General features: G+C 43.5%; 1 protein-coding gene across 2 annotated transcripts in view; it reads left to right on the top strand.

The window, feature by feature from the left end:
- The window catches only part of LOC134459227 (striated muscle preferentially expressed protein kinase-like), a 99,846-nt gene that overhangs the window by 6,351 nt on the left and 75,995 nt on the right, over positions 1-17,500 (top strand). Inside the window, exon 1 of one of the 2 annotated variants that reach the window (XM_063211527.1) lies at positions 842-1,296. The exons of the other annotated variant lie outside the window; for it this stretch is intronic. Within the exon in view, the coding sequence (XP_063067597.1) occupies positions 1,149-1,296 (148 nt within the window). The 5' untranslated portion in view covers positions 842-1,148. Of the gene's footprint in view, positions 1-841; positions 1,297-17,500 lie in introns of those variants that run through there. 2 annotated transcript variants of the gene reach the window in all.

The raw sequence follows: 17,500 nt of genomic DNA, 5'->3' as shown, positions 1-17,500 counted from the left end.
TCATGGGGGAATGCCCAGGTCTTCTATTCAGTATGTACATTTGTGTGTGTGTGTGAGTGCGTGCGTGCGTGCGTGTGTGTGTGTGTGTGTGTATGTGTGTGTGTGTGTGTGTGTGTCTTGAGTATGTGAGTGTGTTCAATGCACAAGACAGCATTGGCTCGAGGTGTGAAGGTCAGTAGGATCTTCTCAGCAGTGTGTTTGTGTGTGCGTGTGTGTGTGTGTTTGTGTGTGTGTATGTGTGTCTGTGTGTGTGTGTGCACACGCGCATATGCGTGTGTTTTTTTGCATCCGTAAAGGTCGCAGGCTGTGCTCTAGTCTTAGGGAGTAATCTGCAATTGCATTAGTGAGGGGCGGGAAGAGTACTGGGGTGCCAGAAGAGGCTCTCTCTCTCTCAAAATAGCCCCCACCCCCCCCAAACACCCTACATAGCGGTAGGGCACCCGCAGGGATGGGGGGGGCAAAGGGGTCAGTTAACCCAGCCCCACGGAGAGAGGAGACCCAAAAGTGGGGTGTGCGTTACAGCATGTGTATTGGACGGGGGGGCCATTGTTCTGGGCCTGGAAAAAGGTGCCAACAGCCCTGCAGAACGGTACTGTAACCCCACCACATATCCACCCTAATACCCCCTCAACCCCCAGACCCTGTAGCAGTCCCCAGTCCCCAGGCTGGCATAGTTTGTTTTCGGGGTGACCACAGACGGCAGTTGGCACAGAGGGGGGACCCCAGATATGTCCTGGAAAAGGATCGAGAGGGCGCCAAAGAAGGTGTTTGTTTGTATTTTGTGAAGCGTAGACAGAGAGAGAGAGAGAGAGAAAGAGAGAGAGAGAGAGAGAGAGAGAGAGAGAGAGAGAGAGAGAGAGAGAGAGAGAGAGAGAGAAGAGAGTCATGGAAGTGTGGGGCAACGAGAAGATGACAGCGACATTCTCTAAGGTGACATCAAGTTAAGCGATGAGCACAGAAGAGGAGACGTGTTGTGTGGTGCCACCAAGCTTGGGAAGGACAAACGGGTTGCGACAAAAGCTGCAGGGAGAGTGTGAGTGTATGTGAGTGTCTGTGTCTGTGTGCATGTGTATTGGGCAAAGAAGAAGGACGGTGTGTATCTGAGCTGCCACCATGTTGAGCATGGGAGTGTGTGTGAGAAGTTGTGCATGAGTGTGTGTGTGTGTGTGTGTAAAGGCAAAATAGCAGCGCGTACACTATCCACCATGTTGAAGAAGGAACTAATGGATGCCAGGAAGGCTCTGAGGAGTATACGGAGGGACAGTCTGGGGGCCCCCAGCAACAAGAAACAAAGAGGTGAGCATCGCTTAGCAACCATACCTGTAAAGGGGTTCTGTTTGCATGGCAGCATCATAAAAACACAACATTAGAGCAAACTTCCAAATATTCTAAAACAAACCACTGTAAAATCTTAGCTTTTTATTGATGTTTTGTCTTCTTTGGGTATCCGTTTAATGTCTTGGACATATTTCTATATCTGTGTCTGTAGAGGCGTTGAAGACACACACACACACACACACACACACACACACACACACACACACACACACACACACACACACACACACACACACACACACACACACACACACACACACACACACACACAGGCAGACACACACACACAAACACACACACCAGCGGCATCTACGTGACAGTGATGTGGCCGCCATGCTTGGCATTCAGGCAGCAAGTCAGACTCTGATGGGCTGCTGCTTCATCACCAGCTGGAATTGATTATTCTGTCAGGCCTTTTATGTGTGTGTGTGTGTGTGTGTGTGTGTGCGTGCCTGCGTGTGTGTGCCCAGTCATCAGCAAACTACTTTATCAGCTCAACCTGCCATTTCTGGGATCTGCAACTGCTGTGAAGGGCAGACAGGAGGGATCAGACTGGAGAGACGACTGCTAATATATCTGATAATGATATTTGTAGTCTTACTATAAGTAAAGCACGTCCATTGTTATGAAGTAGTTGTTACCAGAATGGCAATGACCAAGTCGCAATGTATTACTGAAGGCCCTGTGCACTATCACAGTAGGCCTATTATGGTCGTAAAGTTTTTACAGTTACTATTAGCATTTGAGCATTATGAACATGTTTTTCTATTATTGCAAAAAGATAGGTCAGGGTAATTCTATTTCGTGACAAGCAAATGAGTCATTTGCATGCTGGGCTGTATCATGAGGGCTAGCTGTCTGTGGACATCAAAAGGGCTGGTGGGTGTCTGCTTGCTAATGCATCATTTACAGGCCGACGGGCGTCTGTATGCTAATGCTAGTCTTTTCATCCTCTGTTGATCAAATGATAAAGCCGCTCTGCTGAAACTGCCACAAGCTTTGTTGTAGCCAACGTGGGTGTCAATATGCTAACACTAGGCTTTTCATGAGTAGATCAATGGTATGAAGCCACTGCGCTAAAACTGCCACAAGCTTTGTTGTTCTATACGTCATTGTTGATGTTAAGCATTCATGAACATACACAGAGGGTAATGTTAAGGGTTGTCAATAGCAAACAACGATAGGCAGGTGAGAGAAAAAGAGTGTTCTGTTCTGGATTGTGGGGATTGTGGATTTTGGATTTCTCACCTTCTTGATATCTCTGATATGTTAATATCTTTGATATCTGGAAATATGGAGCCACATAGCTCTGCTAAGGAGGCCCCAGGCTAGGACTGTTACAACAAAACAACAACATGTATTTATATTCATTAAAATTGCTTTCAAATAGGCTACAAATACACATACACAGTCCCACATTCACACACCAACACAGTCTCACCCCAAGTAGTCAATTTCTGACAACCTTTGACCAGACTGCAATTTTTTACGTCTTGGTATATTCTACCTTCCACGTCACATGTTGACTGTGTGGCCTTATCCTAGAGGAAGTCACATTTTGACTCCAAAAGCATAACTCAGACGTCAAAAATTGCAGTCTTGTCAAAGGCAGTGTTAATTTTGTGACAAAATATTTTCGTCATAATTATATAATTATAGTTAACGATTGTTTTTCCCCTGACGATAATAAAACGATGACGGAAAAAACAGCATGCGTTTGTACGAAAAAAATAACGATATTGATTCATATTTTCGTAAAAAAAATAAAAATGTGACTACAATACCACCGGAGACGAAAACCAAAAAGCATTTTTGTTAATAATGTCACCGAAACATTGAAAAAGAATTGCCTGCTATTTCGCAAGTCGCGACCCTCATCTGCTCTGCGTCTCCCTCCTCCCCCCCTCACACACACCGAGGTAGTCAGATATTGACTACTTGGGGTGAGACACTGCACACACCAGTTCTGGAGGCTGCTGTATGGCACCAATTGTCTGGGGTTCATGTGCCTGTAGGGTTGCCAACCGCCCCTTGAAATAAGGAATCGTCCCGTATTTAAAAATAAAAGTACCGGTACTGTATTGAGCTGAAACGGGACAAGGGACATTTTTTTTGGAGGGAGGACCCCCAGACCCCCGCCACAAATAAGTGTCCTGTATTTTTTTCATTGGCAGTTGGCAACCCTAACACGCATGCACACGCACACAGGCGCGTTAGCACACACACACTCACACACACATTCTTAAAGCTCTGATTAATGACGTCGGTGTGGTGCCAGCTCCCTGAAACATTCCTTGAATCCCTGATCAGACAGCTGGACAAGACTAACAGAATGATGTTGCCCATGTTTCATTGATTACTGTAAGAAATGCATAGTCTTGGGTGTTTGGGTGATTATGTAATTAAATATTCTCTGTTTGTGGTTAGTAGAGAACAAGGTATCTAACCACTTGGAGTCACCAAAGTCAAGGAAAACAAAAACAAAAACTATTTTTGCTGTCATTGACCTTCATTTTTCAATCCCAGTTCCATCAATAAGTTAAGGTTTCCACACACCAACAATGACAAACACCTCAACCTGTGACATGCGATAAATTAGTTTAGATTTGTTTTCAACCTATTAGTGTCCACCTCTGCTGTCCAGTGTCCACGTGTATCATATGACTTTGGATTTCAGTTCAAGCCAGTGCACCAATGTCTTTTTCAACTCTCCAACCAATAGCGTGTTGCAAATGCCGATCTATTTTTATGGGCACTAAGTAATGACGTCCATTGTTTATCAGAGTGCTTGGAGATGGAACACCATGCCCAATACCACTATGAATGCGCGTGCGCGTGTTTGTGTGTGCTGGTGTATTTGTGTCTGCGTGTCTGCATGAAAGAAAGCCTGTGATCATAAGAGCTAGAATTCAACAGCAATGATGTCAAGTGTGTCTGGGCTCTTTCAGACTCACTGTCTGGAGCTGAGACATAAAAGCTGGTTATGGTCCCTCTGCTGCAGCTATTGAGCCTTTACGTCACAAGCAAATGCAACCAAATATGCACATGTCTATTTTATCATATAATATGGCTGTGTGGTTGTGTGTGTGTGTGTGTGTGTGTGTGTGTGTGTGTGTGTGTGTGTGTGTGTGTGTGTGTGTGTGTGTGTGTGTGTGTGTGTGTGTGTGTGTGTGTGTGTGTGTGTGTGTGTGTGTGTGTGTGTGCGTGCGTGTGTGCGTGCATGTGCGTACGTGTGTGTGTGTGTGGGGGGGGGTATGGGGTATACTGTATGCTTGTTTACGTCACAAGCAAATGCCACCAAGTCTTCAAGGCCAGTAAGAAAGCGCTTGCGTGACTGAGTGTTCGCCTGTGTTGTCTAGACCCCCGCTGCTAATGCCTCTTTGACAGGGAAGCCAGAAATGGCTCTGTTTTGATTTTCGAGCCGCGGGGGTGTCGGATAAAAGATGACCTCTGACACCGTGACATTTACTGCGAGATCAGCCGCCAGAGCTGAACATTAAAGACACAGAGATTTTCATAAGCGAGGAACAGCAAACAAAACACTGATTTATGCCACCAGTCCAGTCTGTCTCTGCAGCCTTGACACTCTTTTGACATCGATGAGGAGCATTTATGCCTCTGGTCTAGACTGTTAAGGTGACAATACAGTCTTAACACGTTTTTTTGAGCAGTGCTGCTAGGCAACAACATGTTTCCTAATTTTCTCATAGAATGATGAACAAAACATGTCTGCTACTAGCTTTCTTCATAATAGTGTTGTAGTGATCAACAGTCCAAATAAAACCTTATAGTATTGTTGCCCAGAACCATTGCTCGAAAGGTTGCAAAGATTGTATCGTTATCTTTAGCCTGAGAACTTTCATACACAATTTTAGCATCATTGCAGAGTTCTTTTGAAATTGACAGCTCAATTTCCTGCAATATCAGCCAATGGAGCACCACATTAAAACCCCATAAATGTCATAAAGTAATTTTCATAAACGAGAGACGGCAGTAAAATGTGTTCAATTGACTTCAGCAAAGCAGTCTCATTACTTCACACACTCGGGTCATAAATGCACAACAGCACGCGCACATAGGCTTACAAACACACAGAGGACATGCAATGCACACATACACATACACACATGCACACACACACACCCAGTGAACCGACTAGATACACCAAGGAGACACATCCAGGACACATACAGAGTTACACACACAACTGGCCTCTCTTGACTCCATCCATACATACACTGAAGACACACATGTACTTACAGTACACCCACACATCCATGAAACACGCCCACCACACACACATGCGCGATACATACACACACCCGATACATGCACTAATGGCACACATGCACCCATTAGGGCTGCTACTCACAATTGGCTTGACCTACAGTTCGATACATCCCACAATTTTTAAATGTATCTTTTTGATGATATTTAAATGATATTTATATAGGTAGAATAGGATACAAGAGGCTTCTAATAATTTTAGAAACGTTTCAAGAATAATACAAACCCCAACTCCATAGAAGTTGGGACACAAGGTAAATTGTGAATAATAACAAAATACTGCCATTTTCAAAACATCTGATTCTTACATTAGATGGAGAACAGCACAAAGAAACATATCAGCCATCGAAACTGACCAAAATTATTGTTTTGGGGGATATTCATGAATATGTAAAAACAACGCGTCTCAAAAGAGTTGGGACGGGGACAGTAAAAGGCAGCAAATGTCGAGGAAGACTAAAAACAAAACAAAAGACAACACTTAACAGTAAAATACATTAACCGATGAGATGATTTTATATAAAAAACAGTGTTAATTCCTATCTTGGACATGATTTCACCAGCTTAAATGGTGGGTGTATTCCTTGTCATGTTTTGCAATGTTTTCCTTTCTGTAGTGCTTACAGTGTGACAGGTCTTGACCAAAAGCCCACCATTTTATCACCTGCTGGTCCTTATGATGGAGCCAAACTGTTAAAACATAGTAGAGAATGCAATTTGTCCTTACTATGTGGCAGTAATCAAAGATCTCCCTTCAAAATATAATGCATGAGTGGCTTTTCATGCTGTTTAAAACCCATTTATACCATTCAGCACTGTATTTAACTCTACAGATGAGTGAGAACATCTTAACCAATGCACTACTGCACCCGCATGCCATCATGGAGGCTGACTTTTGAAGTTAGCACGAATACAAGTTGGATGGTCCATTTTCACTGTAGCGCAGGATGTGCAATACTCTATTATTTGAATCGACTTCTACAACTTCTGCTGACTTCTGTAAGCAAAGGACAGTTTCCCATGTCTTCTGGGTCTTATCTTATCTTCTGGGAAATATCAAGTGAGCTCAGGTGCTTTGGAGAATGTTACACCCCTGTATCATTTGCACGCATTAAGCATTCTTAAAATTGTCAATTTTCCATAGCTGTAATTCCTGGAGTGCTAGAGTGAAACTAAAGCCAATATATATTTCATGATGTCATGAACCTATACAATGATTTTAATGACACAAATATGTTTTATATACACTCAATCGTGGTAAATCAAAGGGAATTCAAAAATATATGTAATAACTATGGTAATTATTCCCTCTGCATCTTTAATAATGAGTGACTCAGCCTCTCTGTGATGATCTTATACCTGGACACCTATATTATCCCTCAGTACAATTCATTTTGAAATGTTCTTCTTTGTTGTTTTATCTTATTTGGATGTTTACTGAATTTCACGGATCCCCGTCCCAACTTATTTGAGACGTGTTGCATTTATCAAATTAGAAATGAGTACATATGTCCCCCAAAACAATATTCTTTCTCGGTTTTAACACTTAATATGTTGTCTTTTCACTATTCTCCATCTAATGAATAGATTGAATGTCTTGAAAATTATAGCATTTTGATTTTATTCACTGTTTACCAAACGTCCCAACTTCACCGGAGTTGGGGTTTGTATATGACGTTAATTTGAAGATTGGAAGAGCTATCACATCATATCATGTGGTTGTTCTCTGGATGAAAGGCTAACAGCACTTTGAAAGGACGTAGCACGATACCAGAGACTGTCAGTACGTAAGGAGACGGAACACTTCAGAAAGCGTCCATAGGAATGAACAGGGGCAGTTCACTACGCTAATATGGTGCGTGCTTGCACATATCCCGCCTGGCCGTCAACAAGAGCCAATTGCTTGCTGAGCTGCGCTGTCATTTATCCAATCATCTCGCCGCCTTGACTCGCCTGGTCTGACTAATCTGAAATTGCGACCCAAATTGCGACCCTGAGGCGTAGCCAAGATGGCCGCCGAGTGAAAGGACTTCTAAATTACTTTTGACGATACTGCCTTCTTGCATCACGATACAGTATCATGACTCTGCGTATCGCGATTTCTTTCAATACAATATCGTTACAGCCCTAGCAACAATCTACACATCCCAACACACCCTGTCCACAAACTCAACATGCCCCTCTTGACCATGTCTCCGGCACACAGTTCTCTTGCCAGTTATAGGCATCGTACAGTAGTGCTTAAAATGGCCACGTCTCAGAGCACAGAGAGGGGAGCAGAGGAGTGTCTAAGACTAGCCTGTGTTCCTCAGCACCAGTGGACACAGTTAGACCAGCCCTGTGTGTGTGTGTGTTCTTTTTTTTCTGTGTGTGTGTGTGTGTGTGTGTGTGTGTGTGTGTGTGTGTGTGTGTGTGTGTGTGTGTGTGTGTGTGTGTGTGTGTGTGTGTGTGTGTGTGTGTGTGTGTGTGTGTGAGAGAGAGAGAGAGAGAGAGAGAGAGAGAGAGAGAGAGATAGTGCGTGCATGTGTGTGCGTGCGTGCGTGTTAGCCTAGCCTACGTTCTTCAGCACTGGGGCACATAGTGAGGAGGCCAACTATTCTTAGAGAGACGGCGTGTGTGTGTGTGTGTGTGTGTGTGTGTGTGTGTGTGTGTGTGTGTGTGTGTGTGTGTGTGTGTGTGTGTGTGTGTGTGTGTGTGTGTGTGTGTGTGTTAGAGACCCTATGCCAATATTTCTAAGATAGAGGACATCAGACACTTTTGGGACGCGTGTTGACTGAACTTTAGCATCTGCTTGGCAGGTTATCATATATCCAAAGCTGCATACTTTGCTGAATGCTTAACGAAGTGGATCCCACAATTAGGGATCTTCTTTTTCATGGGATATGATCTGATTATAGATAACAGGTTTGATTGGATTAATTGAATTGCTTTGCAGTTTTACTGTTCATGTTTTCCAAGATGGATAATATGCTAAAAGCTTGACAATGTTGGAGTACAGAATTTGCGACCTTTTTCTGGCTTGTTTAAATTTAAATAGAAATGGCTATTGGAGTAAAATTAGCACTACCTGACTCAGGATATGGCCGTGTATTTTAGGGTTTGTGGTTTCCGGCAGTTATATATAAGGTACAGTATAGCGCTAGGTGCTAGGTAGACTTGCCCTACATTTCTGACATTTCTTAATAACTCATTGGAATTACTTGGTTTGCATGATTGACAGAGAAGTGTGCGTGGAAGAGCAAGATTACACACACACACACACACACACACACACACACACACACACACACACACACACACACACACACACACACACACACACACACACACACACACACACACACACACAGGGCTATATGAAGTATATAACTTAATTTAAATTTACAGTCAATTTACAAGTTACGTCTGGGTCTGGTTTTGTGGGAGGAAATTATAGTACCTATGACACGGCCTTCTACTTCCAGACCATGGATAGATGACAATTCGTCAAAATTTTGAGTGGAAGTAAATGGAGCAAATCAAGCACATTGAGCTGCATGTATGAGCTGTGCTATACAAATACAGTTATTAAACTTAATCCAGATTCTGGATTTCACAAATGATAGAAGTGACCCTTACGAAAATCGACCATGGTTTTACTGTAGTAGCCATGAACTACCAAGTACTCTGAACCAACCATCGTATTACTATCCATGTTTTTTGGGTAACCATGAAAACCGTGATTCATGACTAACCATGGATCATGGTTATTCATGGTTTTCATGTTTTTTTCCTGCATGGTTTGTGTCTATGGTTTAACCATAGTCACAAACCATGCTCAAAAAACCATGGTTGATTATGGGTTTCATGGTCACCCAAACAAAAACATAAAAAATTGCTCGCAGCCATAGTGTAATGGTTAGGGAGTTGGACCGAAGATCACAGAGTTGCGGTTTTGAATCCCACCCTTACCTCTCCCTACACCTCCATCCATGACTGAAGTTCTCTTGAGCAAGGCACCTAGCACCACATTGCTCCAAGGACTGTCACCAATATGTGTGTTGGATAAAAAAAGCGGCAGCTAAGTGTAATTGAATGAATAACTATAAACTGTGGTAAACCATGGTTAGTTTTCAGAGTAAAACCGGAGTTAAACCATAGTCAAACCAAAAACCATGCCGAACCTTGCTCAAATAAACATGAAATCATGGTTTACCATGGTCAATTTTCGAAGGGGAATTTAAACATTTTTGATTGGTGTCAGAAGATCCATTTGCGACAGGCAGCAAAAGTTATTTTACTTCTTGTGCGAGACTATGTAATAGACTACAACGTGGGCCTCACATATTTGACGTGAGCAGTGGCGGACTTAGCAATTTGGGGGCCTAAGGCGAAGTTAGCTAGGGGGCCCATCGGCCCAGCAGCCCACCGGCCCACCGGCCCACCCAAGTGTGTACCCCCCCCCTTGAAAAATAATAATAATAGCCTAATAGGCTTGCTTAGAGATGCTTAGCTCACAGCATCTTCTGTATCACAGATACACAATTCAAAAACTAAGCTCTCTACAACAGTCAGAAGACCTCTTGAACATAATGTGCTTGGGCCAAGTTTTGCTTTAGACATTTAGACAGCATTCAATGTTGACATATTCAACATTGCAATCTTCACATGCACATCAATCAATTACACATGGGCATCAAAGCCCTCTCTCTCTCTCTCTCTCTCTCTCTCTCTCATCTTTCTCATCGCTCATCTCTCTCTCTCTCTCTCTCTCTCTCTCTCTCTCTCTCTCTCTCTCTCTCTATCTCTCTCTCTCTCACCTCCGGCGCTCTCTCTCTCTCTCTCTCTCTCTCTCTCTCTCTCTCTCTCCTCCCTCTCTCTCTCTCTTTCTCTCTCAATCTCTCTCGACTGCCCAGACCATTGCAGTGGCAAACACAGATCAAAGTTCAACGACACTGTGAGAAGGTGAAGTTTCCCTCCCCCTTCTCACTGGCTAAGTTAGGCTATTTTTAAAACTCACGAACGGTGTATTTATGAACATTTGTGTTTACTGAACTGTCGGGACTTTTAGCGAGCGAAAATACACGCGCACACACTCGTACACGCGCACACTCGCACACCTGCGCTCGCAATGAAACACTTTCTCCGAACATTGTCATGGCCATGGGCGGAGGCGCGCACAGTCAATGGCAGAATTCCATCAGTGACTTTTGGGAGGGGAAATGTGTGGGGTTTTGTCATGTTTATATTTGTGACGATTATGAATGTGTACTTGGGCAATCTGGCGTTCTATGTGGTTATGTTTTGAGTATTGTGTTTAAACTGGCTGTTTTTGTTTGGCGATGGTCGGAAGGAATTGTGAGACCAATCGCGTAGGCTAGTCTAGTCATGCAGCGTTGAGTGAGTAATTGAATTAGTGAATAATTGGCTGGCCCTAGGAAATGGGTGTATTTAAGCCGTAGTCAAATCGTTTGATGTGAGCGATTTTGATTGAGAAAGCACCTGGTAACCAGTAGGAGGTGGCTTCGCGTAAAACTGCTGCATATCGGTGTAAGCAGAGCGTTTGTGCTGTTAGACTTTGATGCTCTTTGAATGCTTTTGAGGAATCTGTCGTATTTTGTTTGCCAGACAGTGTCCCTGTCCATGTATTTTGATGCCCACGTGCACATTATTTTCTAATGTCTAGGTGAAAAGGTAAATAAAAAGGCCTAATTATTTTTGATACTTCCGGACTTCGTGCCTCATCATCCTCCACTCCGCTCGTTACCCCACACATCCTTGACAGAGAGGTAGCAGTCGCTCCCTCACAGACACACATGCAAATAGACAGTAAGATTGCAGTGTATCATTTTGCCCAAATGCCACCACCCGCCACACCACCACCACCACTGCGTGTGCACATGACGTATTGGACGGCGAGCAGCAAGCATCTCAAACTGAATTGGCTACAAAACAAAACACCAGGGCGGGTGAATTCCAAACCAACCAACTGAGGCATAGTAGTAGCAATAGTTCCAATTGCCATCACACACACAAGCGCGCGCGCACACACACACACACACACACACACACACACAATTAATGTGACTTACTATGAGTAGAGTGCGCTGTCTTTTGTCAATCACGTCGGCGTTTCTCCAGGCTGAACTTCCACATCACCTCCTGTTAGCATCCAGAACTAGCCAGCAATATCGCCACGTAACGCAGTTCATTATTAAAAACTCCAGCCTATCTACTGGAGCTATGGCTGACATGTCAGCTAATTCCGCGATGTTCTAAATCTCGCCACATCGCATCAAGTTACAGAATGTTCCTTGAAAGCTGCATGCTTGTTTAAGCCTTTCCAAATTTCGACAGCATGTTTCTGAAATCATTTCAGAGAGATTGAGAAGGTTGTCTGATGATACAGTAACCGATGCACCGTCTGCAAGCGCTTAATTTCGATGGAATAACTTACTCGAGCCAATTCCAGTTCACATCTAGAGGAAAAGTAACGCCTTTTTGAAACAAAATATCTCACGAGGTATTCATTCAACAAAACTTGGGGTTATCAGTGCCGCGGCCATTCACAGATCCATCAGTGGGGATAGCCACAGTAGTTTGACCTGCTAGTGCTACAGTGTAGGCACAGTTTTCCTTGTCGCTGTCCGATCCACGGAGATAGTCCAGGCTTCTAATATGTCATGTCGTGGGTTATCCAAAGTTTACCGATGTTGGAGTTTTAAAACATTTACGCACAGTGTTATCCATATTCAGGAAAGCACAAAACTCGCATGTCTGTTCACCACCTAGAAAATGTCAGTCACTTCGCTTGAGTCGCTTCCGTCTTCAGCTCGTTCGCGGAGGGACCCGCTGCGCATATATGGGCAAGCAATGCGCACTCACAGTGCGTTCCGAATGCGCCGTAATTACGCATTGTGCGCATTTGAGCTGTGCAGATATGCGCAGGCATGTTGTGTGGGAACGTAGCGAATGTTTTGGAACTCGTCTCGCGCACATGGCATGCATGGATGGAATATTCCATTTTAACACGAAAGTGAGGGGTGTGCACGGGATCTGTATTTGTTTGTAATGTATTGTGTTGCTCTTATTTCCAATTTAAACATACAAAATTCATTATTTATGAAAATTACCATTTATTTGTGAATTACTGTCCAAAGGGGCCCCAATTACTATGTGAAATGTTCCGCTCCCAGTCAGATGGGGCCCCTAAATTTGGGGGGCTAAGGCGGGGCCTAAGGCGGTTGCCTAGCAACGCCTCTATGCAAGAACCGCGCCTGGAAGTGAGCCAAGGCTGAAGAAGAGTAATCAGCCTACCGCAGCATGTGGCTAAAGTGGCCGCACATCTAGCCTGATGATCATCGACTTTCAAATCTCTTCGAGACTTAGTCTGACCAAGAGCATAACAATTAGCATTTCCCAAATGGCATGGTCGACCCGCCTCCCTTGGTTTGCTAATGGCTGTATGCTTCCCAACAAAGTGGGAGGAGTTCCTGATTTTTCGGGAGTTCAGAAACAATATTTTTTATTGCTCTTGGCCTGACTAGAAGCAACCCTGAAGGTGTTGCGTCAATAGAAGGGCACGGCCTGGCTACCGCACATCAGACCTGCGACTGCTCTTATGTAGTCCAAATAATTTCATATTTCTTGCATGCACACAACTCACAAATTGACTAGTGAAGTCGACAATCACTCCAATCACTCCAATTATTACCATTAATTCTGAGGTACAGCATGTGTGTGATCTAGCGGAATTTGTGACTTCTCAAGCCCCATGAACTTTCCAGAAGGAGCGGAGAGATATCCACTGTATTCTTGTTTCCAATTGGTGAACAGGGGAGGGAACATGGAGAGGGGACACATACCGGTACTTCAAACTTCACCCTTTCCACAATGAATTGTCTTTCAATGTCACATTCGCAATTGGGTAGGATAAGATGGACATTTCAAATTTCAGCAGAGCTCAGTTCACCCCATTTCAACAGTAATTGTTGACCATTCCAGAGCCTTTGTGGGGATGAAATTAGTATGAGGGAATGATAAGACATTAGTATTTTAGTGCTCCAGTACCCAATTAGAGTATTTTGATTTTTCTAAATTTTGTAGGAATTGTAGACTCTTGGATGGATGAAACAACCTGTAAACTAAAGCTAAATGCAAGCAGAACAATGATCAGCATTGCACCCCTGTCCCTACTCTCTCTTTCTATTTCGCTCTCTCCCTCCCTACTCTCTCTTTCTACTTCTCTATCTCTACATGAGCTCAGGTCAGCTCCTAATTTTAGTTTGCCAGGCATAACCCCCGACCCTCTCCCTCATGCCTCACTTTTTCACTCTCTCTCTCTCTCTCTCTCTCTCTCTCTCTCTCTCTCTCTCTCTCTCTCTCTCTCTCTCTCTCTGTCTCTCTCTCTCTCTCTCTCTCTCTCTCTCTCTCTCTCTCTCTCTCTCTCTCTCTGTGACGTCCTGTGCATGTCTGTACTGAGTGTTGTGATAAGGACACGATAAGATAAAACCCAGGACAGAGGAACACTACAGTGAAGTCGACAGCATGCCTTCAGCAACACACAAGGTCAACACACCAGTTATGCTAGGGACTCATGGAGGGGAAATGAGCTAAGCGAAGCAGAGCAAAATTCTGTGTTCCATTCTGACAGTTGAACGGTCAGCAGGTTGTAGTGGCGAATCAAATTGCCTGGAAGATTTATATTGCTGATTCAATTGGCTGCTGCAGGTGAAATTCGCTCCTAATTTGCATATGGAATTTGGATGAATATTTTTCACTTCACTATACTCCGGTTTGCTTGCCATCGCAACACTTCGCTTATTTCACATGAATTTAGCTTTGCTTCGCAAATTCACATGCATCTCCAGCATTACAATGGGCAGACATTCTCTCATGGGAAAACAACTACTGTTCTCAGTGTTGCCAGATTGGGTGGTTTCCCATACAATTGGGCTGTTTAGTTTTTGGCGTCTGTGGATAAAGAAATGGTCCAAAACAGGCATCAAGCGTTTTTCTGTAGATTTATGCCCATATAAATCAATACAATTTGGTTCAAGTTCCTCCAGGCAGGTTTTTGGTCATTTTTGTGGCTGGAAATGATTAGACAAGGTCTGTGAGGATTCCTGTTCAGCCAGGTCATGATGTCTACGAAATGTAGTTGTAGGCCCCTGGAGTTTCTCTTGGAGCTTATAGTGGAGCTTAAACTTGAAGAAGAAGTCCAGTTGCTTAAAAAACTGCTCTGAATGATTGAAACATTATATTGAATTGATTCCAAATGGTGCATATACTGTAATGGTGCACATTACTGTAAGACTGTAAGCATGATTAAGGTTTGATTGTGATGACATACATGCACTCTGGCCATCAATCATATGCGTTGTAATTTACAACTTGTAAAAGATACTATAGGTTACCATAAGTAAACACGCGTATGCACTCGCACGTGTATGCACGCGTACACGTATGTACGCGCGCACAAATGCACATACTGGGCACACGCATGTCTCCTATGCCCACTTGAAGAATCATAAATAATCTTGGATGAGGCATGTTGATGTGGTGGTGGTGTGAGTGTGTAGACAAGCTGCTGCTTTCTGAACACGTGTGTGTGTGTGTGTGTGTGTGTGTGTGTGTGTGTGTGTGTGTGTGTGTGTGTGTGTGTGTGTGTGTGTGTGTGTGTGTGTGTGTGTGTGTGTGTGTGTGTGTGTGTGTGTTGATATGATGGAGGTGTGAGTGTTCTTGTTCCTGCCAGTCCATCTGAAATGTCATAAATGCACGCACGCACGCACGCCTGCACGCCTGCACGCACGCATGCAGCCTGCACGCACGCACGCATGCCTACACATACACACACACACACGAGTGTGGAAGAGATTAACAGACCTTCTCTAGTTACAGAGTACCTTCCCATGAATACACACACACACGCACACACACACACACACACACACACACACACACACACACACACACACACACACACACACACAGTCATAATAACAGGGAGAGAGAGGGAGGGATGCATGTAGTGCAAATGTTTATTAAAATCATAATTGCACATAATGACACAAACTCAATCTCAAGCTACCTGCACACGCACGCACGCACACACACACACACAAACACACACACACACACACACACACACACACACACACACACACACACACACACACACACACACACACACACACACACACACACACACACACACACACACACACACACTGTCCTGCCAGTAATTGTGGTGGCATGCTTTGGGTCTCGTGTTTCTAAGGCCCGAGGTGTTAGATGACGCAAAACACTCAGCTAGCCAATCAAAACACAAGCATGAGACTCTGAGCCAATCACAATAGAGCCATGATGGGCAGTCAGCCCACGACACCATAGACATAGGGTTGAGGATGGAGGTTGAGGGTGATATTGCTGGCATTGAGTGGTGGATGGCGCAGTGTGGCTGTAATGGATGGCGTTGTGACTGGCAGTGGTAGTAGAGATCAGAGAATAGCTATTGGTGCATATGGGCTCACAGAGGATCTGACTTCCTCTTTGCTGAACTATATCATAACAACATTGTTATGACATTACTGAATGTCTATTACAAGTTTTTTCTCATTTCTCGAATCTCTCTCGCATTTGCAACATATTAAGTGCATTGCTCAAGACCTTAATTCATTTATCAAAAGCAAGTTTTTGTATCAATGAATGTGTCACAATGCCATCAGAATGGTTAATCAATGTCATAGTCTATGGATAAGACAGTCAAATTGATTTGTCATGATTTCAGTTGCCTAGTGTACTTTTGATGGTCTTTTCTGGTGCAAACTGTTGCTGAGGTTTGATGAGAAATGTTGAAAATGTGTCTTTACGTATGACTAATTCATTGACAGGCATTCTCATTGCAAAATAGAAAAAAAAATAGGCAACCTGTATTGAGGTATCAAAATGTACCCTCTACTAGGGGTGGGCGATATGGCAAAAATGTTGTATCACGATTTTTTTTACATGAAATCTCGATTTCGATTTCGATTTAGATTTTTTATCACGATCTTCCATCCAAAAAATAAAAACAACAAAAAACAACTTTCATATACTTGCAATTTGTAATTTGCAGTCAATAAAATGTTAACACACTGATGATACTCTCATAAAGTGTACAATTGGAATACAATAATGTTGAGAATAAAGTGAAGACAACAACACAAGTGAGAAAACGTCACTCTGATACTGATAATAAACATCCTCACTGCAAGACGATCTATACGATTTCTCCACTTTGGCAGATTCGAGACGATCTTTTACTCAATATCGCGATTCACGATTTAATATCGTCATATCGCCCACCCCTACCCTCTACCACCCATTTTTACCTGCTTGCTGGCCTATAAGGAAACAATATAGAACTGTAAAGCAAAATAAACTTGAAGCAATACACTGACATATACTATATTGCTCTATTGTAAAACTCTACATACACACATATAAAGGGCATATACAGCATGCGGTGCAGTGCTTGCCTGTTTTCTCTGAAATATTATTTCCTTTTCCTGCCATTAGAGAGAATCAGGATATGCCTGGGAGAAATTAACCAATTCAAATCTAGATTTGGCTTTCACACCTCTGTAGAAGAGGCTCTGCCTAAAAGGGTTAAACAAATGCTGATGATTGTTTGGAGAAGGGAGGTTGGAGTGGAGAGTATAGGGTGGAGGGTGGTGTGTAATATGGCAGTGGTGTTTATAGAGAGTGGATGGTAGAAAAGAGGAGGTTGTGACGGTGAAGTGTTAGTACGGTGGAGCGTGTGTTGTGTGACTGGCACTGGTGGTGGTGGAGGTTAAGCAGCTGATGACGCCAGTAGGCTGGGTACCAACAGGGAACTGGCAGATTGGCACTGGTA

This window comes from Engraulis encrasicolus, chromosome 12 (assembly GCF_034702125.1).
Source record: "Engraulis encrasicolus isolate BLACKSEA-1 chromosome 12, IST_EnEncr_1.0, whole genome shotgun sequence".
Taxonomy (NCBI): Eukaryota; Metazoa; Chordata; class Actinopteri; order Clupeiformes; family Engraulidae; genus Engraulis; species Engraulis encrasicolus.
The sequence above is the reverse complement of the archived record's forward strand: the minus strand, read 5'-3'. Positions and strand labels throughout refer to the sequence as shown.